Source organism: Sciurus carolinensis, chromosome 6 (assembly GCF_902686445.1).
Source record: "Sciurus carolinensis chromosome 6, mSciCar1.2, whole genome shotgun sequence".
NCBI classification, from domain to species: domain Eukaryota; kingdom Metazoa; phylum Chordata; class Mammalia; order Rodentia; family Sciuridae; genus Sciurus; species Sciurus carolinensis.
Window position 1 is genome coordinate 79,170,122 of NC_062218.1, and position 26,584 is coordinate 79,196,705.

Consider the following 26,584-nt stretch of genomic DNA (forward strand, 5'->3'; position numbering starts at 1 on the left):
GAAATCATGACTTGCTACCTATCTCACTGCCATCATCTTCTCAGGTTTTGGAAAGACATTTTTGACAATTACACACTTTTGCCCTCAGATGAAGTTCATTTTTGTGCTCACTAGGTAATCAGAAGATTCCATTCACATAACTGGACTTTGTTTCTAGTGGCAGTGCAAGGCAAAAACTTGTGGAGAAATCATTTCCACACAGGCTGCTGTCGTGGAACTCATCATCACTTGTTTGCAAAAACTGTCATACACCAAGTTTTAGTATTTTGGACAGTTAATACATTTTACCCTTTTCCCTCTTTTGGAGCCAGTTAAGAAATAAAATGCCAGATATATTGAGGTAAAAACATCAGCTTTTTTACTGAATATAAACTGGTTTGAAGGAGATGACTTTGATTTGCAACTCCAGTGTGCTTTGTAATACACAACCTCTGAACTTTGTATGCACAGACAGTGCGGGACTACTACTGGCTGCTCCTTAGCACAAATCAGAAAGCTCTTATGTGAACCTTCTTTGTAAATACGCAGATATGCTAAGCAAAGCATATTTGCTTAGTTCTCTGAAGGAGTTTGTCCTCCTAGAGGAGGCTTGATAAAGAAATCAAGAGTGCTTCATCCTAGCTAAAGGAACTTTAGCTAGTTAGGAACTTTAAGGAAGATAAATAAAATTCACCCTAATCTTGAGTAGTGCTTTAAATGGTTTATAATTAAACTATTTTTCAAATTTTACTCTAAAATCTTAAGTTTTAAAGAAACACATGTACATGTATATACATATTTAATTTAAGTATATTCAGTTGTCCCTCACAATTTCTGGGGGTTTGGTTCTTGGGTAGCAGAATGTATAGTGTCTCAAGTTCCTTATATAAATTGTTTTTGTTTATGATCTCTGCATATCCTTCCATTCATTTTGAATCTCTAGATGACTTTTTAAGATACCAAACAATGTAAATGCTATGCAGTTTTTTTTTTTTCCTGTATTGTTTAGGGAATAATGATAAGAAAGTCTACCTCCTCAATCCATATACAATTTATTTTACAAATATTTTCCATATGCAATTTGGTTGAATCTGCAGATATGGAACCCATGAACATGGAGGGCCACTGTGTATATATTATAGTCTTTGAAAATAGAATTTCTCTAAAGAATATTCTTTACCCATTTTGTGCTATTATTCCTTTTCTCAAATAGTTACAGTTTTTGAATTACATTTCTATTATTTAATTAATTAATTAATTAATTTTGGTGTTAGGGATGGAACCCAGAGCCTCCTTCATGCTAAGCACTCCCTACCCCTGAATTACACACACAGTTCCTAAAGTTTTCTTTTAATCTTAGAAGAAGCTGTTGCTTCTTTGAACATTGAAAATAGCCTTTGCTACTGCTCTGCCTGTGGTTTTAGTTAAATACAAATTCATAGGTAGTGTAACAAAATTGTTACATTTGTTACATAAATGAAAATTGCTGCAATTTCTTTTGTCCCTACTTTCCTTTTATTGATAAAGAAAAATTAGATTTTTTTTCCAGTCTAGAGTTTTAACCTCATGTAAACAATTCAAATTATGATGTGCAACTGTAATCTCAGCTATTCAGGAGGCCGAGGCAGGAGAATCACAAACTTGAGGCCATCCAGGACAACTAGTGAGACCCTGTATCAAAATGGAAATTAAGGACTGGTTCTGCAGTTCATTTGTAGGTTGACTCTACAATAATCTCCAGTACCCAGTGCCATTTAAAAATCAACAACAACAACAAAAAAATATATATATATATACACATATATGTATGTATATACACATACGTATTTTCAGGATTCTAATTAGAAATGGCTATGAGTTATGTACCACCTCAAGTACTAAGTACTTTGTGAACCACTTAAGTATGGACTAAGGTCCCATAAAAATAGACTTAGATAAAAACTCAGTTTTTTCAATCTACCTTGTAAGTGATGAAATTAACATTTATAGCAAAGTTCAGAAATGTACATTGGGAATAGAATCTATACAGTTTCATTATGTGTACCTACTGCACTAAGTTATTTGGTATCAATGCTGTGGGACCATGAGTTATTTCAGTGTCTCCAGTGACTTGTACATATTCTTAATATCTGTCCAAAAACACTTCAAAAATCAGTGCAAAATCTGATTGTATCATTGTCCACAATCATATTTGTTTTAAAGCTTTTAGCAAAACATAGTATATTAAAAATGAAGCTGGTATTATTTTACTAACTTTTGTATAGATAGCTATCCTTTTCTGAAGAATTTCATTCATTCATCAACCTGTGTATTAATGTCCACTTTCAGTGTTCAAGCCAGAAACAAAAATTTATTTTATTTTATTTAAGATCACATTGAGAAGATAACTTTTTAAAATGAGTTTCTGTTGTAAGTAAATTTAACATTGGTATAAAGTTTACTGTTAAACCGTACATGTTTAGTTCATTTTGTGTTTATTTTGGTTTTTATCTTGGCGCTCATAGTTAAGAAAAACTAACTCAGCTCTGTAATATGTTTAACATATGTTATCTTCTGTGTGTATATGTGTTAGATGGAAGATGATGCCCCAAAGCATATCATCCAGATGACGGGATTTAAGATGGAAGAAAAGGAAGCTCTAGGCAAATTGCTTTTAAAACTAGATTGTACTTTTATTAAGAGTGAGGTGAGTACAGAAGTTTATAAAAATGTTCAAGGTGTAGTTGAAAAATAGAATTAAAATGCTGACTTAAAAATGAAAAATTACCCCCTTGAAATTGTAAGAACACTCTAAGTACATGTGTGATTATACGAATGGTATGAATATACATCGTGTACGACCATAGAAACGAAATAATGTACCCCATTTGTGTACAATGAATCAAAATTTAAAAAAAAAGAAATTTTAAGAATAGAAAGATATGTTATTAAGGAAATTTTAGTTCAGTAATATTTCTTTATGTGAATTTTTCCCTCTAGAAATACAAAAATTGTACACATCTTATAGCTGAACGCCTATGTAAGAGTGAAAAATTTTTAGCAGCTTGTGCAGCAGGTAAGTGAACTGCCTTTCTCCAACCCTTGAAAAATCCTCATGTTAAAAAAAAAAGTATCTTAGTCTGGAAAGATAGCATGTTTATTGTATCAAATAAAAATGTGGTTTTTTCCCTTGATGTTATTCTCAAATTATTTCCTTGATATAACTTCTACTTTATTATTATTAGTAATTTTGTAATACATTATGTTAATTGGGCAGAGAGGTATTTACTTCACCAAAGATTTAGTGTTTTATTTCAGAAAAAAATTCTTTAACAAAAAGAGTGGCACAAAATGCCAATACTTAAGCTTTTGTTGAAGCCTCTGCTGTTTTTACTCAAGTTTCTTTTCTTGGATCTGTCATTGGAATTAATGTTTTTTTTTTTTTTCTCCTGCTGCTTCCCCTCCTATTCATTCTATGAAGCAATAGTGATTCTATTTTATTTCTCTAAAATACAAATTCAATAAACCCAAATTAGGCCTTAATCTTTCTCTCTTCCACTTTGTCACCACTGATGCTCCTATGGCTGTCTCTACTGTGATTGACTTGGCATATCTTCAGTCTCCTGATTGAATCACCCCTAAAACAGGCGTATGTAACTCTGGTGAATTTATCATTTTTAGATTAATGTACCAGAGGATTCATTCATTCTTGGATTCTTTATTAGCTCTACAAATGAAAACATACATTTCCCTGCAAGTTAAAAGATCACTGATACCCAGATAAAGAAACTACAGAATGTTATGAAATGTTGGGGAAACTTACCTAACTGAAAAAATTTGTTTAGCAAAATGTAACAGTACTGTAAAGATTACTGGAGAAAGCTTTTAGCATAGGAGGAAGAATATACATATCAGCCCAAAAGTGAATGATATCAGTAATAATAATTCAAATAATATCACATATTATTGATTTTAAAGCATTAGATGCATTCTTCATTTAGTAATATTTATGATTATTTATCACTGAAAAAATTGTATACAATGTTCAGTGATGTTATAGGCTTCACTCTCAAAAATTTTAGAAAAACAGTTCAAAGATAATGTTGGCAATGTAGCATAAGATTCTCATGTTGAAAAATGTTGACTTATTTGAAATTTGATCTACATTAGAACCAAAATTTCTCTGTGATGAACCGTTCATTTCCTTTCTAGGAAAGTGGGTATTGACTAAGGACTACATAATTCATAGTGCCAAAAGTGGCAGATGGCTTGATGAAACCACTTATGAATGGGGATATAAAATTGAAAAAGACTCCCATTATTCACCTCAAATGCAATCTGCACCTAAAAGATGGCGTGAAGAACTGAAACGCACTGGTGCTCCAGGAGCCTTCCACAGATGGAAAGTTGTCCTACTTGTTAGAGCTGATAAACGAAGTGATTCTCTTGTAAGGTAGGATCTCATAAAAGCTAAAGCAATAAATGAGAAAACAATTTTGGCATGAATACCTTTTTGTATTTTTGCAGTTATTAATTTAGTCAAAATGTGAGCTATGATTATTTTCTTTTGGATCTCCTAGGTAAGCCATTCTGCATGTTTAAGTGTATGTCTCTAATAGAACACAATCTATTTGATCTCTTTTATTTTTCATGTTATTTCTTTTGGCCAACTAAGCAAAATTAAAAAAGAAAACAATTGGAAGATTTTTGATTTTAGGTTTGAAGTTCTTAGATTTTTGTTAGTAAAGTATTATATTATCAGAGACTTTTTTAAGGTTTATGTAGTACTAGCTTTATGGTTCATAGTGTTTTCATAATTTCATTTTGCCTTTTACATATTTTTAGAAACCTTTCTATTGGATAAACAGTATTCTAAGTCGACTACTACTACTTTTTTTTAGAGGAGATAGTTTGTCTTATTTAAATGTAAATTATGGGCAATGAAATGCACCCATATTGAGTGAACATTTTGAAAAGATTGGATAGGGACTCATCCATGTTATCCTTATTATATCAAGATCTGTAACATTTACAGTCATAATGTTCTTTTGTGTCCTTGTACATTTAATGCTGGACTATAAATATCAGGCAATCCTGGTTTTCTTGTCTTTACAGATTAGATTTGTCATTTTTTTTTTTTTAGAGGTTCATATATTTGGGATGATATGAATACATACCTTTGTTTTAGCTTCATTTGCCTAGGACTCTATTTTTGAAATGATATTGTTCCATGTATCAACATTCACTCTTTTGTTCTGGCTGGTATTCTACTCTGTTGATGTATCAAAGTCTGTTTACTTGCCTATTAATGGGCATTTGGGACATTCTATCATTGCTAGTATGAATTAAGCTATTTTGTAGTGATTATAATAATGTGATGTTGGTAGAAGGATCAAAAAATAAACCAGTGGAACAGGAGCAAAACCACACATAAGGATATTTGAATTATGACAAAATGGCATAAATGTGCTGAAGAGAATTGTCTTGCCTAAGGTGATGCCCCAAACCTGGGGGCAGTGGGCATCTAATGACTGACTAGTTATGTTGTGATGTAAAGAACTAATCTCTCCAGGAGTAAGTATAGTCTAAAGGACTACTTCGACTCTAATGCACAGATGAGTGAGAGAGGCTTTCCTTATGATTATATCACAGTTCAGTTGATCCCTCTGCCCATGGCTACTTCATTCCCTTCCCCTCCATAGCTGTCGTTCTGAAAGAACAAAAACAAAACAAAGCAGGCTGCTTTGAACATATGAGTACAAGTATTCATGTAGGCATGTTTTCATTTCTCTTAGGAAATATGTGAGAATGAAGTTGCTAGCTCTGATGATATTTAACAGTATAAGAAAATGCCAAACTGTTTTCCAAAGTAGTTGTACCATTTTATATTCCCAATCACAGTAGAAGAGAGTTCATTTGCTCTGCGTTTACTTTGGCACTGTGGTCTAAAATCAATTGAACATGTATGTATGGTCCATTTCTGGACTTGCTATTCTGTTAACACTGATCTATCATATACCATTACCATACTGTTTTGATTATTGTTGCTTGTAGTGTTTGAAATCAAGTTGTTAAGAGTTCTTCGACTTAGTCTTTTTAAAAACTATTGTGATGATTATGGATTCTTTAAATTTTCGTATTTTTTTTAGAATCAGTTTGTCATTTTCTGTGAAAAAAAGCAAGCTAGGATTGTTATTTTACCTATAGTATTCACATTGGGGAGAACTGTGTTATTAATAATATCGAGTCTTATTAATAGACTCTCTGAGTGTTCTTTGGTTTCTGTCATTAATGTTTTATTATTTCATTTTATTAATCTTGCACATATTTTAAAAATTTATTCCTAGGTGTTTTCTGTTTTGGAAAGCCCTGGTAAATGGATTTCTTTGAAAGTTTTTATCTGCATCCCTTGAGATAATTGGCTTTTATCTTTTAGTCTGTTAATATGGTGAATTATACTGATTGAGTTTCAAATGTTAAACTTATGTTCTTGAAATAAACTATTTCATCATGGTGGATTATGCCTTTTTTAATATTGCTGATTCATCATTTTTATTCAACATTTTACTAGCTGTGTTGGCAAACCAGCACAATAAGCAAAATAATAATAATAATAATATTTTATCAAAAAGAAGATACCAAAATTAGTGAATTTAAGAGAATCACAAGATAACATCATTATATAAAAATTCTTTTCTTACCTATTAGCAAAGAACAATTGGAAATTAAAATTTAAATATTATTTATTTTAGTTTTGTTATTTTATTGATTTCTATAGTTGGATTTTTAGAAAATGTCTTTGTTGAGATATAATTAAGATAGAATTTAGTCAGTCACTGTAGTGTATAATCTAGTAGTTTTTAGTACGATCACAGAGTTGTTCAACCATCAACACAATAAATATTAGAACATTATCATCAAATTAAAGAGAAACTTCACAATCATTAGTAGTTGTTCATTCCTTATTTCTTCTTCCTGCCCCCATGCCAATCCTCTCCCACCATCTTGGCCCTGGAATAATCTGTGTCTATTTTGGACAGTTAAAAAGAAATATTCCTCCCATCTAACCATAATTATATATCTTTCCACTAACATATCCCCATCCTTCATCCATCTCCCTAACCACCCTAATCTCTGGTAATCCCCATTTCACTATTTCTATGAGATCAGTTTTTTAGATTCCACATATGAGGGAAATCATGCAGTATTTGTCTCTATAACTGCCTTATTTCATCTAACATAACATTCTCCAGTTCCATCCATGCTGTGACAAATGACAAGATTTCATTCTTTTTTATGACCGAGCAATATTCCATTGTGGGGACAAGTCATCACTTGATGAACATGTGAGTCAATTCCATATCTTGGCTATTATGAATAGTGCTATAATAAATATGGAGATGCAGCTGTCACTAATACATAATGATTTCATAGTCTCTGGATATATATACAGTAGAGAGATTGATGAATCATATGATAGTTCTGTTTTTAATATTTCAAAGATGCTCCATACTGGTTTCCAAAATGACTGTACTAATTTACATTCCCCTCAACAATGCGTAATAGCTCCCTTTTCATATACTTGCCATCACTTTTTTCCCCTCCTTTTAATAAAAGCAGTTCTAACAGGTTTTAGGTGATATGTCATTGTGGTTTTGATTGAAATTTCTGTGATGATTAGTGATGTCAAACATTTTTTTCCTGTACATGCTGGCTATTTGTCTTTTGAGAAATATCTGTTTAGGTTGTTGGCCCATTTTTAAAAAGGGTTATTTGCTTTCTTGCTATAGATTTGTTTGAATTCCTTGAAAATTCTAGATATTAATCACTTACCAGAAGTGTAGTTTGCAAATATTTCTTCCTGTATGTTGTATGGTGAAATTTTGGATTGATGAAATCTCAGTTGTCTATTTTTACTTTTGTTTCTTGTACTTTTGAGATAATATCCAAAAGAATCTTTGCTCAGACCAATATAAAGTGTTTCCTCTCTTCTAGTAGTTTTATAGCTTCAAACCTTAACATTTTAGTCTTTGATCTTTTTTGAGTTGATTTTTGTATATGGTGTGAGATAAGGTTTTAGTGTCATTTTTCAGTATGTGGATATCCAGTTTTCATTGTTCTTAAGTCTTTTATGACTCATTGTATTTCTGTGGTATCACTTATAATGTCTTTTTCCCCCATCTGAGTTTCTTCATTTGAGTCTTCATTCTTTTTGTAGTGTAGTAATAGTTTGCCAATCTTGTTTATCTTTTCAAAAATCCAACTCTTGGTTTTATTGATCTATTTTGTTTTCTGTGGTCTCCATTTTAGTTATTTCTGCTCTAATCTTTGTTATTCCCTTCATTTTTCTACGTTTGGGTTTAGTTGATCTTTTTCTGGTTCTCTGAGATGTAGCAATAGGTTGTTTACTTGAAATTTCTCCTCTTTTTGATGTAGGCATTTATTGCTATAAGTTTTGCTCTAATATTGTTCTTTCTGCATTCCATAAATTTTGGTATGTTGTGTTTTCATTATCATTTGTCTGAAGGTGTTTGTTTGCTCAGGATTGACCCCAGGGCATCAGGCATGCATTTTCTACCTCTGACCCGTGTCCATCCCCAGCTCGTCTCAGGATTTTTTTGATGTCCCTTTTTTATTTCTTCTTTGACCCATTGGTTGTCCTGAAATATCTTGTTTAATTTCCATTTATTTGTGTGTTTTCTAAGATTTCTCATTACCGATTTGGTCTAATTTTTTTATCATTGTATTTAGAAAAGTTGGTAGGTAACAATTTTAGTTTTCTTAAGTTTGTTCAGACTTACTTTGTGCTGTAACAGAACTATCCTGGAGAATGTTCTGTGTGCATTCTAGAAGGATGTGTCTAATATTGGTTTTGGATGGAATGTTCTGCATATGCCTGTTAGGTCACTTGTTCCAAAGTATAGTTCAGATCCAATGTTTTCTTTTTAATTTTCTCTCTAGATTATCTGCCTATTGTTGAAGTATTAAAGTACTCAATCTGTATTGAAGTCATCTACTATTATTGTATTGCAATTTATTTCTTTAGATCATTTAATATTTGATTTATATATTTAGGTGCATATATACTTCCAATAATATGCTCTTGATAAATTGACTCCCTTAATTTTTATGTAATGGCCTTTTTTTTTTTTTTTTGCAGTTTTTGACTTAAAATTTTTTCTTATTTGATGTGTATTGCCAGCCCTGCTCTGATTTGGTTTTTATTTGCATGGACTATGCTTTTCCATTACCTCATTTTCAATCTATGTATGTTCTTAAAGATTGAAGTGAATCTTTTATAGACAGCATATAGTTGGACCATGTTTTGTTTTATTTTTGTTTAAATCTGATCACTCTGTGTCTTCTGATTAAAGAATTTAATCTAGTCACCTTCAAAGTGATAATTGGTAGGTGAGAATTTACTGATACCTTTGTAACAAAGCCTCCATACAGAACCCAGGTTTCTGAGAACTTCTGATTAGCCAAATACATTCCTGTCCTTTATTTCCTGAAGTCAGTATGCTTGGAGAAGGCTCCACACTCCTTTCCACATGCCTTTCCCTAAGATCTGTTCATCTGTATCCTTTGTAATGCCTTTATGATAAACATGTCTCTGAGTTCTATGAGCTACTGTAGCAAGTTAATTGAACCAAATCCAATGCTGATTTATAGTGGGTCAGTGAGAAGCAAAGATAAAAAAAACAACCTGAGGCTAGCAATTGCATCCAAACTGGGGGAGAAGGCAATCTTAGGAACTGAACTCTCAAACTGTGGAATCTGACACTACCTCTAGTTCTCATTGTCAGAACTAAATTGGATTAGAGGACACTTGGGTTGTGTTTGCTGATGCAGAATTGACTGCTTGTTTGCTAATGGAAATAATTTTTCATACATTTTAAGATCACAGAAGTCTTCTGTATTGATTATTGTGGTATGAGAGCAAAGAAAACTCAGTTTTGTATTTTTTTCTCCCACACAGATCCTGGATATAAAATTATGGGTTCACTATTTTTTACTTTCAGTTATTAAAGGTTCTGTTTACTGTCTTCTATTTTGTACCAGTTTCGATGAGGAATCAACTGCCATTCTTTTCTTCTCTAGGTATAATTTCTTTTTCCAATTTCTCTCAAGATTTTCTCCTGACCTTGTATTTTCATCAGTTTGATTCTGATGCAGACATATGTTGTGTTTGTGTGTGTGTGTGTGTGTGTGTGTGTGTGTGTATTTTGTTTATTTGTTTGCTTGTTTTTTTGTTTCTTATACATTGGGGTTTTTTCTTATTAATAATATAGAATATTCAGCCATCATCTTTTATATATGTCTCATCCTGTGTTACACTAGAACACAAGATGAGACATCTTTAAAACTTTGTCTTTTACTTTGAGACACAATCTTTCCCTAAGTTGCTAAGGCTGGCCTCAAACATGTGATCCTCCTGCCTCAGCCTTCCAAGTCACTGGGATTATAGAGGTTCACACACCTAGCCATGACATGTATTTAGACCTTTTAATTCTATTCCAAAACTGTTTCATACACAGTTCTTCCAAAAAATTTTTGACCTATTTTCAGTTTATTATCAGTTGTGTCTGCCTCTTGATAAACTTATTAAAGAAATTGTTCTCTGATATAGTACCCTTTATTTCCTCATTTTCATTGGAGTCTGCTGAATTCTCCATTTATTCATGTTATACATCTTTTCTATTAAGTCCTTTTAAATCATAGTTATTTAAAAGTGATTTTCTGATCATTCAACATGAATCATATCCCATATTAATTCTTTTATTTGATTTAAGTTTTTCTTATGTATTCTATGTCTTGTTTTTTTTTTTTTACTGCATTTTGCTTAATATCAGATATCACATGTAGAATAATAATATTACAGGCTAAGGTGAATAATATTTAGATTAAAAATGGGACTGCTTCTTCTGTAAGGTGGCTAGTATGGGTAATTGAGTTAATCTTATAAGTTATTGAGCTGGATTTGGATTTTGTTAATGATATAGTCACCTTCAGTGCATCACTGTAGCTAATAGCAGTGAACTCCAATTTCTTTGTGCTTAGTGTGGAACCTTGGGTATTAGAAGGATTTTTATCAGTGTTCTTGCTCTGCCTTAACCTTTTGGTAGTTCCTGTACTAAAAGGGCACAGAAGGACACTCTTCATATTCTTTCCATCTGTCTTTTACTCATTTACAGACCAAGACTGTGGATAGGGTATATTCTCAGCTCTTGATAGGCTTTAATCTTAAATTCTCTGTGTTATTAATTCCTATGATTAGGGCTGTCTCAGCATTTGTGTTTCTACTCTTCCTGCTCCACTCCCTGCAAATCAGAGTCTGTCTTATCTGTGGTCAGTCTTTTGGGTAAGAGATGGTTTCTGGTCTCTCCCCTAGTGTTACAGTTCTGTTTTGTGTTGTTCTAAGATCCTGGTCGCAGAGGACGTTTTTGACCCTCCTTTACAGCAGATGATTTTTGCTTCTGTCATATAGAAACAGTGGATCTTTTTTTTTTTTAGGCTGGGCAGTGGGAAGGTTTTCTGCTCCTTTCTCAGAGACAAGTTTTACTTCCTCTCCTCCAAATTGTATTTTTTCCTAGGTTTGAGGGCAGAAGACTTTCTTTTCTTACTCTTTTCCAAACATCTGAAGGCTTTTACTTCATAATAGAGAAAGAAGGGCTCAGGGAAGGGAACCTAGTTTTGTGTATATACTTCAGTGGCAGCCAGTTCCCACAGGTCCATCTGTACTGTCCAGGAAGGATCCTTGTATTTTTTCCTGACCAGTCCTTTTTATGAGCATTTAATGGAGGCCTGTGGCAAAGAGCTGGCAAATGAGGGCATACTTCCTTATGTCAGGGACTTCGTTTTCAAAACTGTTACACTATGTTCTGCACTCCAGTTGTCTTAAGATTTTCCCTGATTCTTTTTTTTTTTTTTTAATATATTTTAGTTGTAGATGGGCATATCTTTATTTATTTTTATGTTGTGCTGAGGATCAAACCCTGATTCACACATGGGAGGCAAATTCTGTACATCTGAGCTACAACCCCAGTCCCCTGATTCTTTTTTATTAAAAATACTTTTAGTTGTAGATGGACACAGTACCTTTGTTTCATTTATTTTATTTTTATGTTGTGCTGAGGATCAAACTCAGTGACTCACATGAGCAAGGGAAACTCCACCACCGAGCTACATCCCCAGCCCTTGCCTGATTCTTATGTGTTTTTATGACAGCCATTTTCCTTTGCTCTGCCAAAAGTGAGATGGTTTGGGTATCCATTCTTTTTCACATAGGGGCTTATCATTCTTTGGAAATTAGCTTATTTGATTGACTTATTGCCTTGATTCGCTATTGGGCGTAAGGAGAATTATGATGTGGATTATTTGACCTTTTCTTATTTATAGGTGGTAGCAGTGTTGTAGCTTTCTAAATGCTAAGCAGAAGCAGACCATCATGAAACTTGTGGGATATGTATGTCTGCCTGAGTCTAAATGTATTTTTTTCCTTAATGTAGACTAAAGCAAAAAATTTTAAAAAGCTAAACTTTTAGAGTAGAGTTGGCAACTGGTTTCATTTTATGTGGTCCAGAATGATTTCCTTGGATATATATATTGCCTTCCAGGATATCTGCTTCCTTAGCCTTCCTTCATTATTCTTTTGGGCTTACTGCTATGAATTTTACTTAGGACGTACTTCAATATTCTTGCTTTATAAATGCCTTTTCCATATCAACAAATGGATAGGCAGAAAAAAACAGTATGATTTCTTAAACATTTGCTATGAAAATCTTATATTTTAAGAAATTATTGCAATAGTTATTCTTCACGATCCTCAGTGGCCCAAAGGAATTAGTTCCTTTCAGATAGTTCTACTCCTGCTCCTAGGGAGTAATTGATTTAGGTAATTTGACTGAATATTTTCAATTTTTCTAATATGTTTTATGCCATTTACATTTTTATTTAGAGTTTTGGAGGCTGGAAAGGCAAATGTTATTTTACCAAAAAGTTCACCAAGTGGAGTAACTCATGTGATTGCCAGTAATGCAAGAATCAATGCTGAGAAAGAAAAAGATAACTTTAAGGCTCCATTTTATCCAATTCAGTATCTAGGGGATTTTCTTTTAGAGGTAAGTAAGATAAATAGTAGACATTTTTGAATATTTATTTTATAAAGCACCCATGTAGTGAAATGCAGTCATCCCTTGTTGCCCCAGAGAATTGATTCTAGGATCCTCTTCACATGCCAAATCCATGGATGCTCATATCTCAAGTCCTTTATGTAAATTTGCATAGTGTTTGCATATAACCTACATTTATCTTCCTATATGCTTTAAATCATCAGTAGATTATTTATAATACCTATTAGAATGTAATTGCTATGTAAATAGTTCCTATACTGTATTCTTGAGGGAAGAATGACATGGAAAAGAAGCCCGTATATGTTCAATCTGGGCGCAGCCTTCATAGGCCTAACTATATTTTCCAACTGGGATTGGTTTGAATCTGTGAAATTGGAACCTGTGGATATAGAGGACTGACTGTTTATATTATAATTCTAAATTGTGAACATATAGTCATTGAAACTCATTAAAATGGTAATATTTTTAAGGTAATTGCTTTCACTTATTTCGACATTGAAGAATACCTCAACATATTTGAAAAAAGCTTAAGTTTAATTTTGTCTTTTTTTTGAATCTCTACTTTTGTTTTTAGCACTTTAATGGTATATTCTACAAAATAATTTTAAGCATTATAATGTCAGTATAATAAAATAGCAGTAGAATACATGGCATCATGTGAGCAATTTAGGGGTTATTTTTTCTTTGGCAATGAGAGTTGTTTCTAAGAGTTCAGAAATATTTTCCTGTTTTATTCCACTACCTCCTTCTTTCCACTTGGTGTACATACCAGCCCTCAAGTTGTTTGAATGGGGATTAAAACCTGGAGGAAAGCTTCTAGGAAATAAGCATAGAAGAATTTATAAATCACTTAGAGTAGGAAAGAAACCTCAGTGTGTCCCAAAATAGCCTTGATCTAGGAAAAAGTATTTCTTTCTGTGTTATCTCAACAGATACCATCAACTGATTTCTAATACTTTATGTTGGAGATTTGGGAATCACCTTTAAACCTTCCTTTCCCTTACTTCTCAAGTCTTGTTAACTACCAAGTCCTATTGATTTTATCTCAGGTGTTTCCTGAATCAAACCACTTTTGTCCTTCTGTATTAACATAATGAGTTCATCATCTTTCCTCTGTGCTCCTGGAGCACAATTGGCTTCAAGAATCATGACTAGGGGCTGTGGTTACAGCTCAGTGGTAGAGCACTTGCCTAGCATGTGTGAGAGGCACTGGGTTGGATCCTCAGCACCACATAAAAATAAGTAAGTAAAAGTATTGTGTCCATATACAACTAAAAAAAGAATTTAAAATAAGAATCATCTCTCTTTTCCATTATTATTATTATCCTAGTCATGTCATATAGAACCTGGCAAGTGGGTCCTCATTTAATACCTGTTAGTTTAACAGAAAAATTGTGGGAGACCTTTGAGTCTTCTGTGAGTACATGTAATATATCATTCTGTAAATATTTTGCCCTAGTAAGTAAGAGCAAGATAGAGTGGAAATTTGCCATTAGTGTAAGAAATGAATCTATTTGGACTATTGATAATCTTGATACGATAGATCTGGGAATGAGCATGTAAACCAATTGGTTCAGTGGGACATGAAGAGGGATATGTAAGAACTTCTAGGATGTTTCTTCCTCATTTGAGAGAGATCCACTGGCAGACTGACTCCTACTGGATGTGAACATGAAAGAATATAACCTAAATTACTACTAGTAATTGACCATGAGGAGTACTAGTAACCTTAGGAATGTTAGCCTTATAGATAGCAGATTTTAAAGGTACAATCTGAACCCTTGCTGATGTTGGAGTCCCTGGGTTAACCAAACCTTGAAACCACATTGGAACAAATTGCCATTCTGCAAGATAATACATTTCCATTTTTTAAGTGAGAGTTGGTTTTCTCTTATTTGTATCTGAAAGCTTCCTATCTGATATACCTCTTTGAATAGTTTAAATGTAGTAACTGTCAACAGATTCAAAATCATTAGTAAATGTATCTGAATTTTCTCTTTTCTATGCAAAGAAATAGTTAGGATATAATATATATGTATTATCCACAGTCCTGCTTTGCAGTAATCTGAAACATTCAAATTTAGGTGCTAAAGTAGTAGAGAGCAGTAATAGAATATCAACCAAAAGAGCAGATAGTTTCTGAGTTTATATTTAGTTTTAGAATACATTGTTCTTTAAGTTCTGAACCAGACAGCCGAGGGTTCATAACTAGTAAACTAAAGAAAAGATATTGTACTCAATTCTTAGGAGAAATTAGAAAGTTAACTCCGTTTCAGTGTCTTGCTTTTATTCTACTTCTTTCACATAGAATATTTAAAATGTTCCTCATTAAATGTATTCTGAAATGTCATCTAAGAAGAGTTGCTATGTAAATTGAGTTAAAAATAACAAACACTAAAAAATAATTCTGTTTAACCTACTTACACCTTTTAGAAAGCTTCTGAGTAACACAATCAGGGATATATTTAGCTCAGATTTACAGATATTTATTGAAAACTATTGCTGTACCAGGTACTATGCAATGTACTAGGAATATGAAAATGAATATGACATTTCAGATTTTGAAATGGTCTACTATTTAGTGATGGAGAAGGAATGCAGAGTTATTCATTGCAGTTCAGTGTGAATTTCACATTGGTAAAACTGTGCAAAGCAGAGCAATACAGAGGAACAAATGATTAATTGTATCTCGGTGATTTGATCCATGGAAGGCTTCACAAAAAGGAGAAAATACTAAGGAATACTTAAAAATTCTTTTGACCCTCTACTTAAGAGAAAATAAAATAAACCTTGGAAAATATTATAGAAACAAACCAGAGCCAACAGATAAAACAAAGGCAAAAACAACTTTTTGATCTAAATAACCAATTTGTGAACCAGATTTGTAATTTACTCATTGTGACTCTGGAGAAGTTATTTATCCTGTGTCTTAGTTTTTTCCTTTTTATGTAAACTAATATTTAATGTTGCTTCACTTGTTGTTAATGCAACTGTTACTCTGAGCTAATGTTTATTGAGTAATTACTGTGTCAAGCAATATGCTAAGCATTTTATACCCTTAGTCTTATTTAAACCTCATGTTCTTCTCCGGTATGTCTTATGCTTCCATTAATAGTTGACCATATTCAGGTACAATGAGGTTAAATAACTTGCCCCAAATCCCAGAGCTGTCATGTATGAGAGCAAAAATTTAAGGCTACCCACTCAATACACTTTTACTTCTTTTGAATGATTTTGATTTCTTTTGTTAGATCTCCCTTCCATAAGGTAGTAAATAACCATAGGATTATAAAATACTATTTAAGAATCATGGTATAAGTACAAGTTAAGAACTAAGTAAACCTCAAAGGATTCTTGTTCTTTACTTGATTTCTCTGGCTTTCTGTATTCTTATGATTCCCATAACCTAGTCTCATGAATTCATTCAAACTTTGTGACAAATGCCTTGGCTACATACACCTGGAGACTAGAGTATATCTATACCTAGTCCAAGTAAACCCTTGAAATAGAATCTCATTACCCCAACTGTCCTATACTATTAGATAGTAGAATAAGTTGCTGAATAAACTGACTTGTACTTAGCACTGTACTATGTAAAATATACTAGATACAGTCCTTCTTTCCTATATCATGTGGAGACAAATGCCATAATGCCTAGTACATAGTTGGCATAAAGAAATAAGAAATATTTATAAATAAATAAAAAATGAATATTTACAATTAAAATAATTGTAATTGTTGGTTACTTTTTATAAAAAAAAATTGGTTACTTTTTGTTAAGAGTAACCAATTAGAGTATTGGTGACTTAGAGAAAAATATATGATTTTTTTTCTGTATAAAACATTGTTTTGTTTTTTAAAAAAATTCTGAATGCCATACTTTGTGAGGTTATGATTTTAAAATAACCCAATAGCACATGGGATACTAGAATCATCCATTCTCATTTATAGGTCATAAATAACATCTGAAAAGGGTGCATAAGTAAACAGTATGTTTCATGCCTTATTACTAATGATAATGGTAGGTTCCTTTGCACCCTCTGGAGCTGGAATCTATGTGGGGTTAATTAATCCTGTATTTTAGACATTTCCTGGTCTGGGTTGGGGAATTGTCCTTCAGTTGTATACCATGTTAAATGAAAAGCCAGAAACTTACTTTTTTTACCCTGCAGATTAATCCTTAGTGGAAATTACTGTGCATTCAGAATAATTCTTTCTTTGATAGGAAGGAACTAAAGTCTACATTTTTCTTAGTTTTCAGTTTCACTTTCTGAGTTGCTGAAGAGGAAATTCAACTACTCTTAAGAATTATTTCTTGATTACAGAATTACAATATGCTAAGCCCATCATATCCACATAGGAAGCCTGATACAAGTGAGAGGGAACCAAATATCATATTAGAGGCCTTAACACATTTAGATTTTATCATAATCATGCCCTTGGAGGGCATTGATTCTCCAAGCTATTTGGGTAAATGTGAATCTCTAAACACCTTTCAGAAGTACATTTTGGGTGCTGTCGTGAACTCACCTTTACTCCTAATTCTTTATCTTAACACTTCTAGAATTTTATGTATAGGGACATATGTGAGTATTTGTTAAAAAATTGGTAGTCAATTGATGAATTCAGTTTGGATTTATTGGCAAGAGAACTTTGTTTGAGAGAGATTAAAAAACAAAAATTACCGTTTTTTATCTTGTAAAATCAGAGTTGTGAATTCAGCAGTTGCTTACTTTTATTTTCCCTCCCTTACGTGAGTGGTAAACTTGCAAGTGGGAAGTCTTATGTCTTAGCTTTTTTGCTGCTGTGACTAGATGATCCGACCAGCACAATTAAAGAGGAGGAAAGGTTTAATGAAGGCTCACAGTTTCAGAGGTCTTAGTCCATAGAAGGTGGACTCCATTCCTTGGGGCTCAAGGTGAGACAGAACATCATGGCAGAATGAGTGTGGCAGAGGGAAACAGTCCGCATCATCAGGAAGCAGAGAGTCTTCACTCTCCAGATACAAATTATATAGCCCAAAGCCATGCTTCAATTCCAGTCTCTTCCAGCCACACCCTACCACTTCAGTTAATATTCACTTAATCTCTTCAGGGGATTAAATCACTGATTGGGTTAAGACTTTTACAACCCAATCATTTCTCCTTTGAACCTTCTTTCATTGTTTCACACATGAGTTTTTGGGGGACTTCTCATATCCAAACCATAACATCTTATCAGTAAACAACTAAGAAGAAAAATAATCCAAAAAACAATCTGTCCATAATCTGATAATTTTTAACAGAGCTATGGTAAACAGCACCCAAACAAACATGAAGACACAGAGCCAAACCCATATAAATACAGTTATCGTGTACTAGACAAAGGCACCAAAACCATACATTGGAGAAAAGATGGCCTTTTCAACAAATGGTACTGGGAAAACTGGAAATCTATATGCAGTACAGTGAAATTTAACCTCTGTTTCTCATCCTGCACAAAACTCATCTCAAAGTGTATCAAAGACCTAGTAATTAGATCAGGAACCCGTACAAACTAGAAGAAAATGTAGGCCCAACACTTCAACTTGCCAGCTTAGGAACCAACCTCCTTAATAAAACTCCTAAAGTGTAAAGAGCAAGATTAAAAATCAATAAATGGGATGGCATCAAACTAAAAAGCTTCTTCATAGCAGAGGAAAAGAGTGTGAAAAGACACCTGTACCTCAGATAGGACATTAATTTCTAGGATATACAAAGAACTCAGAAAACTTAACATCAAACACACACACACACACACACACACACACACACACACACAAATAACTCAGTTAATAAATGGGCAGAGTAACTTATCAAAAAAAGAAATACAGTCAACAAATCTATGAAAAACTATTCAACATCTATCAGATAAATGCAAATTAAAACTACACTGAGATTTCATCTCACTCCAATGACAATGGCAGTTATCAAGAATACAGGTTAGCCAGGCAGAGTGGCACATGCCCATAATCCCAGTGGATTGGGAGACTGAGGCAGGAGGAGCAAGTTCAAAGCCAGACTCACCAGCTTAGTGAGGCCTTAACAAACTCAATGAGACCCTGTCTCCAATTAAAATACCAAATGAACTGGGGATGTGACTCAAGTAGTTAAGTGCCCCTGAGTTCGTTCCCCAATACAAAAATAAATAAATAAATAAATAAACAAGTAATAAATGTTGGTGAGGATATGGGGAAAAGGGTACACTCATACATTGTTGATAGGACTGCAAATTACTGCAACCACTTGGGAAAGCAGTTTAGAAATTCCTCAAAAAAACTAGGAATGGAACTACCATTTGACCCAGTTATCCCAGTCCCTGGTGTACATCCAAAGGATTTTAAATCACACTGCAGTGACGCAGCTAATTCAAATGTTTATAGCTGCACAATTCACCGTAGCCAAGCTATGGAGCCAACTTAGATGCTCATCCACAGATAAATGGATAAAGAAACTATGGTATGTATACCCAATGAAATATTACTCAGCCATAAATAAAAATGACTATGACATTTGCTGGTAAACAAATGGATCTGGAGACTGTCACACTAAGTGAAATAAGCCAGTCCCCCAACACTAAAGGGTGACAGGGAGGGAAAGAATAGTTCAGAATAATTCAGTGCATTAGACAAAAGGAAATGAAGGAAAGGGAGCCGGTGATAGGAAGGAATAGGAAAGACAGTGTAAAGACTGACATAACTTTCCTATGTACATATATGACATAACTTTCCTATGTACATATATGAATCCCACCATCATGTATATCCACAAGACTGGGGACCTAATCATGATATTAAGTGCATGTATAATTTTATCAAAGTGGACTCTACTGTCTTTATAAATAAAAAATCTTGATTGAAGGGAGACAGTATGCACATGTGTAATCTTTGTGTGACTCAGAATGCAGAGGCAGGAGGACTACACATTTGAGGTCAACCTCAGCAATTTAGCAAGACCCTAAGCAACTTAGTGAGACCCTGTCTCAAAATAAAAAGGGCTAGGAATGTAACTCAGTGTTAAAGCACCCCTGGGCTCATTCCCCATTACCACCGCTAACCCCCTGGGGCAATATGGATCATAACTTTAAGTTGGACAGGGACTAGATAAAATATTTTTTCTTGATTAGTCATAAAAAAGATTGTTACTAGACTTAGAAAGCATTTTTTCTTGAGGCAAAGTGAAAGCACTTTATTATTCACAACCTTTGTGGTAATAATTTTTTCCTTGAAAGATTTATATGTGTTTAACTTTTTTTAGGAGGATGTTTTATACCCTTACTTGACTAACAAAGTATTACAGAATTATAGATTAAATTCTTCTTTAAGTTAAATTCTTCAAGAAATATATAATGTTGAAACTACATTTAGTTAATTGCCTAAACCATTTTTACATACATACAGAAAGAAATTCAGAATGATGAAGATTCCCAAACCAATTCTGTTTGGAGTAAACATAGCAATCAAGAAAAAAACAAAGATTTCAGGAAAGATGTGGAATTTCTTGAAATGAAAGGTGCCTTAAGAGGGACCATGTGTAGAACCCAGGTAAGATTTTATAGGCTAAAAATTACATATCTGGATTTTCCTATAGAATTGTTGGATAAACAGTACATGGTAGAAATAACATGAATTTTGAAATCTGAAAGCTGATATCTCAACCTTGGATTTATCTGAATTTGAATATTTAACAGCATATATAACAAAAAATTTTAAAAACATGGATTTTGATTAGCATGGGGAAAAATAGGAAGGACTTAGAACTTCAAGGACTGTGGTTGTCATGTCCAAGTTTTCAGATGTCAGCAACAAATAAAAATGACATTATTCTACTCTAGCAGATATATTCAATTATCTTGTTTCATATTGTGTTTTATAAAATAGTCTGTTGGTTAATTTACTAAATTATCATTAACTTAGTAATTTTTAGTTGTCTGTAATAAAATACTTTTATGTGTAACTAAAAACAATTCAAAATAGATAATGTGTCAAATATTAAAAAAAAAAAGAATTCTAGGAACAATTTGGAACTTTGTAAATTGAATAGTCCTTAAATTCTACATGGCAGAATTAGCTAAAACTTTAAAATTTAAAATACTTTTGCATATTTTTCAGGTTTTTCCAAAGTATATTTGATATTGATATGACTTTTAAGACTACTTTTATGATCACCTGTGCATTACTTATACAAGAGGCCTTGAGGGTTGATGTGTCTATTGAAATATGCATAATAAATTATAGCATAAAGTATTTTTAAATACATAAATGAATATAAAATCATGAAGTTATTAAAATATAGTTTTGACTAAATGTGGAAAAAGAATAAGATTTTGTAAAAGATAGAAATTATTAAAATACATCTAGAAAAGTGTATATAAAACAGGTAAAATTTCTCATTTGTACAATAAATTTCATGGCATAATGAGTACACTAAACAGTTCATAATACTCTTTACTCTGAATTAAGCATACAGGTATACCAAATTAAGTGTATATGTAAACGTACTGTAAAATTTAGGGAACTACAATATGTATGTTCTGCTTTATCTGAGAAGTAATTTGATTTGCAAGGTTTTTTACTTTTTGTATTTCATCTCGTATCTGTATTTTGTAAAACTTACCCTCTTCAGTTTTTCTGTTGGGACTTGCATTGTTGTGTTGAGGCTATCTTTAATCCACAGTCTAATTAAAGTAATTTTATAAATATACAGAAAGAAATGCAAAATCATGATGAAGGTATTAATGTTAGTTGTATTCTAAGTGACCATCACAAAAAAGAAAAATTCAGAGAATCCAGTAAAGATTTGAAATTTGTTAAAATGAGAAACACCTTAGGAAGGCATACATATGGAAATCAGGTAAGACTCTAATAATTAAAAATTATTTATTTACATCTTCTTTCTAAATTCATCAAATACAATGGCATTCATGAAATTTCTTTTGTTATATGAGTATTTATAAAATATTTGTGTATAGTTCCTAAATGTATATTCTTTAACTATGTATGTATATATGCACTAACTTATACAGAAATAGCCTTACTAAATTTTTAAGCCACTGCTGTGTCATTTCTTAACCTTATCTCCCCTTCTCCCTTTTGCCCAAAAGTATCCTTTATTTTAGAATTTGTGTTATAGTCTTACTTTTCCTTATGCTTTTACCAGTTTGGTGAATACCAAACAAATATTTGTTTAGTTTTGCCTGTTAATGGACATTTTGTAGTTCATGCTATTTATAGGCAATTTTTGCTAGTGTATATGTTTCAGTGTTTGACTATGTCACACTTATATCCTTGATAAAGCATTTCAGTTTTCTTTTAATTGATTTGTGTGTTTGATTGGTGGATTTTTTAAATTATGAATAATTCTTTGAACAGTGTAAACATTATCTCGTGGGATTCTTGGTACACAAGTTCAGGAATTTCTCTAGCTTAGGTTATACTCCTAGGAATGGAATAACTGGGTGGGTCATAAGTATTTTGCATATTTAATTATTCTAAAGCCTATTTCCCTAAATGTTTGCTAATGTACACCTATTCCAATAAAGAATAAGGTTTTCCTTTTATGTAGAGCTCTGTTTTTAATGTGGTATACTTGTGTTGTAAGTCACCCTTCTTGAATTTATTTAGATTTTTTAAGATATATAATTTATATTGATACTTGTTTAATTGTGATTTAAATACATATAGAAGGAAACTAAGCAAAAAGATGAAGACATTCAAAGGAATTATACTTTGAGGAAAAAACGCAAAAAAGAAAGTGATTGCAAGAAAAACATTGAACATGACAAAATTAAAAGTACCTTAAGAAAGCATATATATTACAGAAATCAGGTAAATCTCTGTAAACTAAACTGTAGTTTTAATTTTCTCTGTGTCTTCCTAATATAGTCTAGACAAATAATCTTGTTTTTATAATTGCTTGCTGTGTTCAATGTAACCTGTATGTCTTATGAAAAAATTTTGAGTTGATCTGGTATAATATTATAGTTAATGTAAGCAGTTTTGCATGAGTACACAAATTTGAGTTAATTATCAAGGTATTCAAATTAATTTTGTTGTGCATGTATACAACCAAAAAAACAAAAAACAGAAAAACACAGAGGTTCTGAAGAAAGTCTGAATTTCTTAAAATTTAAGTAGAAATGAACAACCTTTAACTCTACATATGTATGTAGTTCGGGTAATACATTCTCATGTAGATTTTGTTTTTTTATTCCTCTTCCTTAGTATAACACAGATCATTTATAATACGACAGCTTGTTTTTCAATGGAATTCTAAGACAAATTTCTTCTATAGTATAACTTTATTTTAAATTCTAAGCCACAGCATGTTTATGCCAGTTGAACATTCCTAATCCAAAAATCTAAAATCTGAAATGTTCCAAAATTTGATACTTTTTAATATGACAAACTACACGTGGAAAATTTCATACCTGACCTCATATGATAGGTTGCAATTAAAACAGGCCACATGCATTGCAAATATGGTGTAAAATTACCTTTCGGCTATTCATATTTGGGTTTGACTTCTGTTCTTCGCTTATTTATTTATGCGAGTATTCCAAAATCTGAAACTCTTATTGTCCTAAGCATTTCAGATAGGAATACTCAACCTGTAAACATACATTCAGAAAGACCTTCTGAAAGATAAATAATTTTACATGAACATGGCAACCAAGAAAACAAAGAGGTTTCAGGAAAAGACTTAGAACAGGTTGAAATGAAAACTATTTTAAGAAATTACATTTGTGTATGTCAAATAAAACTTTCTCAAACTGAAATGTTTGCTTCTTAAAGCTTTTCTGGGGGCTGGGGAGATAGCTCAGTTGGTGAAGTGCTTGTCTCATAAGCACAGGGCCCTGGGTTCGATCCCCAGCTCCACAAAAAAAAAAGTGCTCTCAGTGCATTATCTTGATAAATGATTGTGAGACTCTTTGCTACAGATAACATTGTATAAATGAGTTTTTATATTGTCCATTATGATAACTTTGTGTTGGTACTATCTTTAACACATTTGTCTAAAGTTCTTTTATGTGTATATAGAAGGAAATGAAGAATTCTGTTTTTGCTAATTATGCCAAAGAAGCAAAAACCAAGGATACCAGGACAGATGTGGATATCATTGAAATAAAAAATGCCTTAAGGAAGCACATATATAGAGCTCAGGTAAAATTTAGCACTCTAAAAATTTTGTTACTTTCATATTTTTCTCTAGTATAACCAAAACATAATTATATACATATGCACATATAACATGAATGGTTAGTATGTTTAATATGTCATGCTTTTCTGAGTTCACTAAAATCTCACTAATAATATTACAGATAAATTGTGTTTATAGAGTACTGTAACTTTTTGTTGGATGCTGGTAGCTTAATACTTTGTATTTCAGACCAGTTGTTTGTACTATGACTTTTGATCTCTGATGAAATTAAGAAAAATTATGTTTTGATATATTATCCAATTTTTTCTTGTCATTGTTGAAGCCAAAGATTTATTGTTTTGATTTTAAATTTCTTATGTTAATAACAAGTTTGAGCATACTTGATTATTTTATTTCCCATTCATACATTCCTTCTACTGTCAATTGCCTATTCATATTCTTTCCCCATTTTTTCATTGGGTTGCTTGTTTTATATCCTTGCTTCTAGAACATTCTAGAATCAGTATTCTCTGTTATAATTTGGCTGCAGGGATTTTTTCAGAACAATCTTTTTTAAAATGTGCAATTACAGGAATTTTGTTACAGGAATTACAGCAGGGCAATTTATATGTGATTGTATACAAAAGGGCTCTTATATAAACTGTTGTCCCCATTTATATTTTCATTATTAGTATATTAAGGACAGTGGACCTCTTTAGATCTTCAGAGTGAAAATGACCTTAGTTTTTAAGTCATTTTAATTTAGAAGGAAAAAATTGAAAATATTCATACTCACTACTTATTAGTGTTTATGAACCAAAATAATGAAAGTTGCTAATTTGACCAGACATGACTATCAGATTAATTATAGCTATAAATGTGTTCCTGGATCTGTTTTATGTCTGGCTAAAGTTTCATGCTATGCAAGCTGAAATATATTTTTCAACCTAAAATGTCAAATTTAAATTATATGGTTTCTATTTTATAGGCTGTCAGATACAACTGCATTAGAATAGAAAAACAACCAGTGTACAATGTAGAGGTAAGAGGCTTGCAGTTGGGTGGTGATGGGGCCCAAAAAGAAACTTTGTCTTTTGTTATTTTTTAGTCATTTTGATTTAAAGGAATATGTTATCTATACAGGAAAGTTTCCTATGATATTTGAAATGTGGTCTAATCTGAATTAAAAAGAAAAAAATCCATACTATTGTAAAAAGTGATCATGAGAATTAAAGCTTACCTTGTGCTTTGACAGGTGAAATATCAATCCTTATTTCTTGCATTTGATAACCTTCATAATTACTGCTTTCAGATTAAGTTTTTGATATCTTTCTAAAGTATATTAATTTTAATATTATTAGTTCTTTAAAATTGGTTGTTTTATTCTGTAAAGTCTTCCAGAGTATTTTTGACTCACCTAATCCAAAGTAGTTACTTATATTGTTAAAACGTGTTTTGACCATGGGGGAATGAATATATTTTATAAAACTAAGTCTTACATTAGTGTGCATCTTTAGAGTTATTTATGGTTCTCTAACAATTGTTACTTTTTGCCAAAACTGATTGTCCTTGATGATATCTTAATATATTCAGAATATCTTAATAGATATAGTCTGTTTTCAAGTTTAAAAGAAAAACAAACATTTGCACCTAAGAGGGAGTCTTCTTTATCAACTAAACTTTGCCTATTTCTTTAAAGATTTTCTTTTAGAGGTAGGTAGTATTTTATCACTATTTAAGGCAACATTTTTTAATTACCTTCTTGTTGTAAAACACAACCTTCCTCATGTGTGTTGAACCACAACACACTCTGGTCAAGTAGTGAGGACAGGAATTATCTTCATTTTACAGATGAGGAAATTAAAACTTCTTACTAATTCAAGATTTAATCCCAAAATTTCACCTTCTGTTCTTTGAGTCATGCAGTCTTTTTTTCTTAGGTTAAAAATGCTGAATTTCCTAGAGGTGTATTGAATTTAATTGAAAGTCTCATAGAAGGACAGTTTTTTAAAGAAGCAATTGAAGAACTTTCCTCATTGCAAGCACATTATATCCCTCCTGTATGCCTTCTTCATGCTCTTCTAGAAAATGTTCTACAAGTAAGAACAATCTTATGGGTTTATATTCTTTTTTCAAAGGATGTTAAAATGTGAATATTTTCTCATTTTTTATGTTTATTTTCTCTTCTCAATTGTATTTCCCATCCCACCCCCAGTTTACTAGGAAATGAAATACTTGTTTGTTATCACTATTTCTATTTTTTTTTAACTATGTTCAGGTACTATTCTAAGTATTTTGGCTTATTTTCTCAGAATTTACAATATAATTTTCTCTTGG

General features: G+C 32.2%; 1 protein-coding gene across 2 annotated transcripts in view; it reads left to right on the forward strand.

Moving 5' to 3' along the window:
- Nucleotides 1-26,584, forward strand: part of Slf1 (SMC5-SMC6 complex localization factor 1) — a 72,560-nt gene that overhangs the window by 14,380 nt on the left and 31,596 nt on the right. Inside the window, exons 2-11 of one of the 2 annotated variants that reach the window (XM_047556138.1) lie at nucleotides 2,552-2,665; nucleotides 2,959-3,034; nucleotides 4,171-4,411; nucleotides 12,917-13,079; nucleotides 20,509-20,652; nucleotides 21,815-21,961; nucleotides 22,792-22,935; nucleotides 24,148-24,270; nucleotides 25,236-25,289; nucleotides 26,188-26,346. In XM_047556138.1, the coding sequence (XP_047412094.1) occupies nucleotides 2,552-2,665; nucleotides 2,959-3,034; nucleotides 4,171-4,411; nucleotides 12,917-13,079; nucleotides 20,509-20,652; nucleotides 21,815-21,961; nucleotides 22,792-22,935; nucleotides 24,148-24,270; nucleotides 25,236-25,289; nucleotides 26,188-26,346 (1,365 nt within the window). Of the gene's footprint in view, nucleotides 1-2,551; nucleotides 2,666-2,958; nucleotides 3,035-4,170; nucleotides 4,412-7,121; nucleotides 7,305-12,916; nucleotides 13,080-20,508; nucleotides 20,653-21,814; nucleotides 21,962-22,791; nucleotides 22,936-24,147; nucleotides 24,271-25,235; nucleotides 25,290-26,187; nucleotides 26,347-26,584 lie in introns of those variants that run through there. The other variant, XM_047556139.1, reaches the window with a different exon arrangement.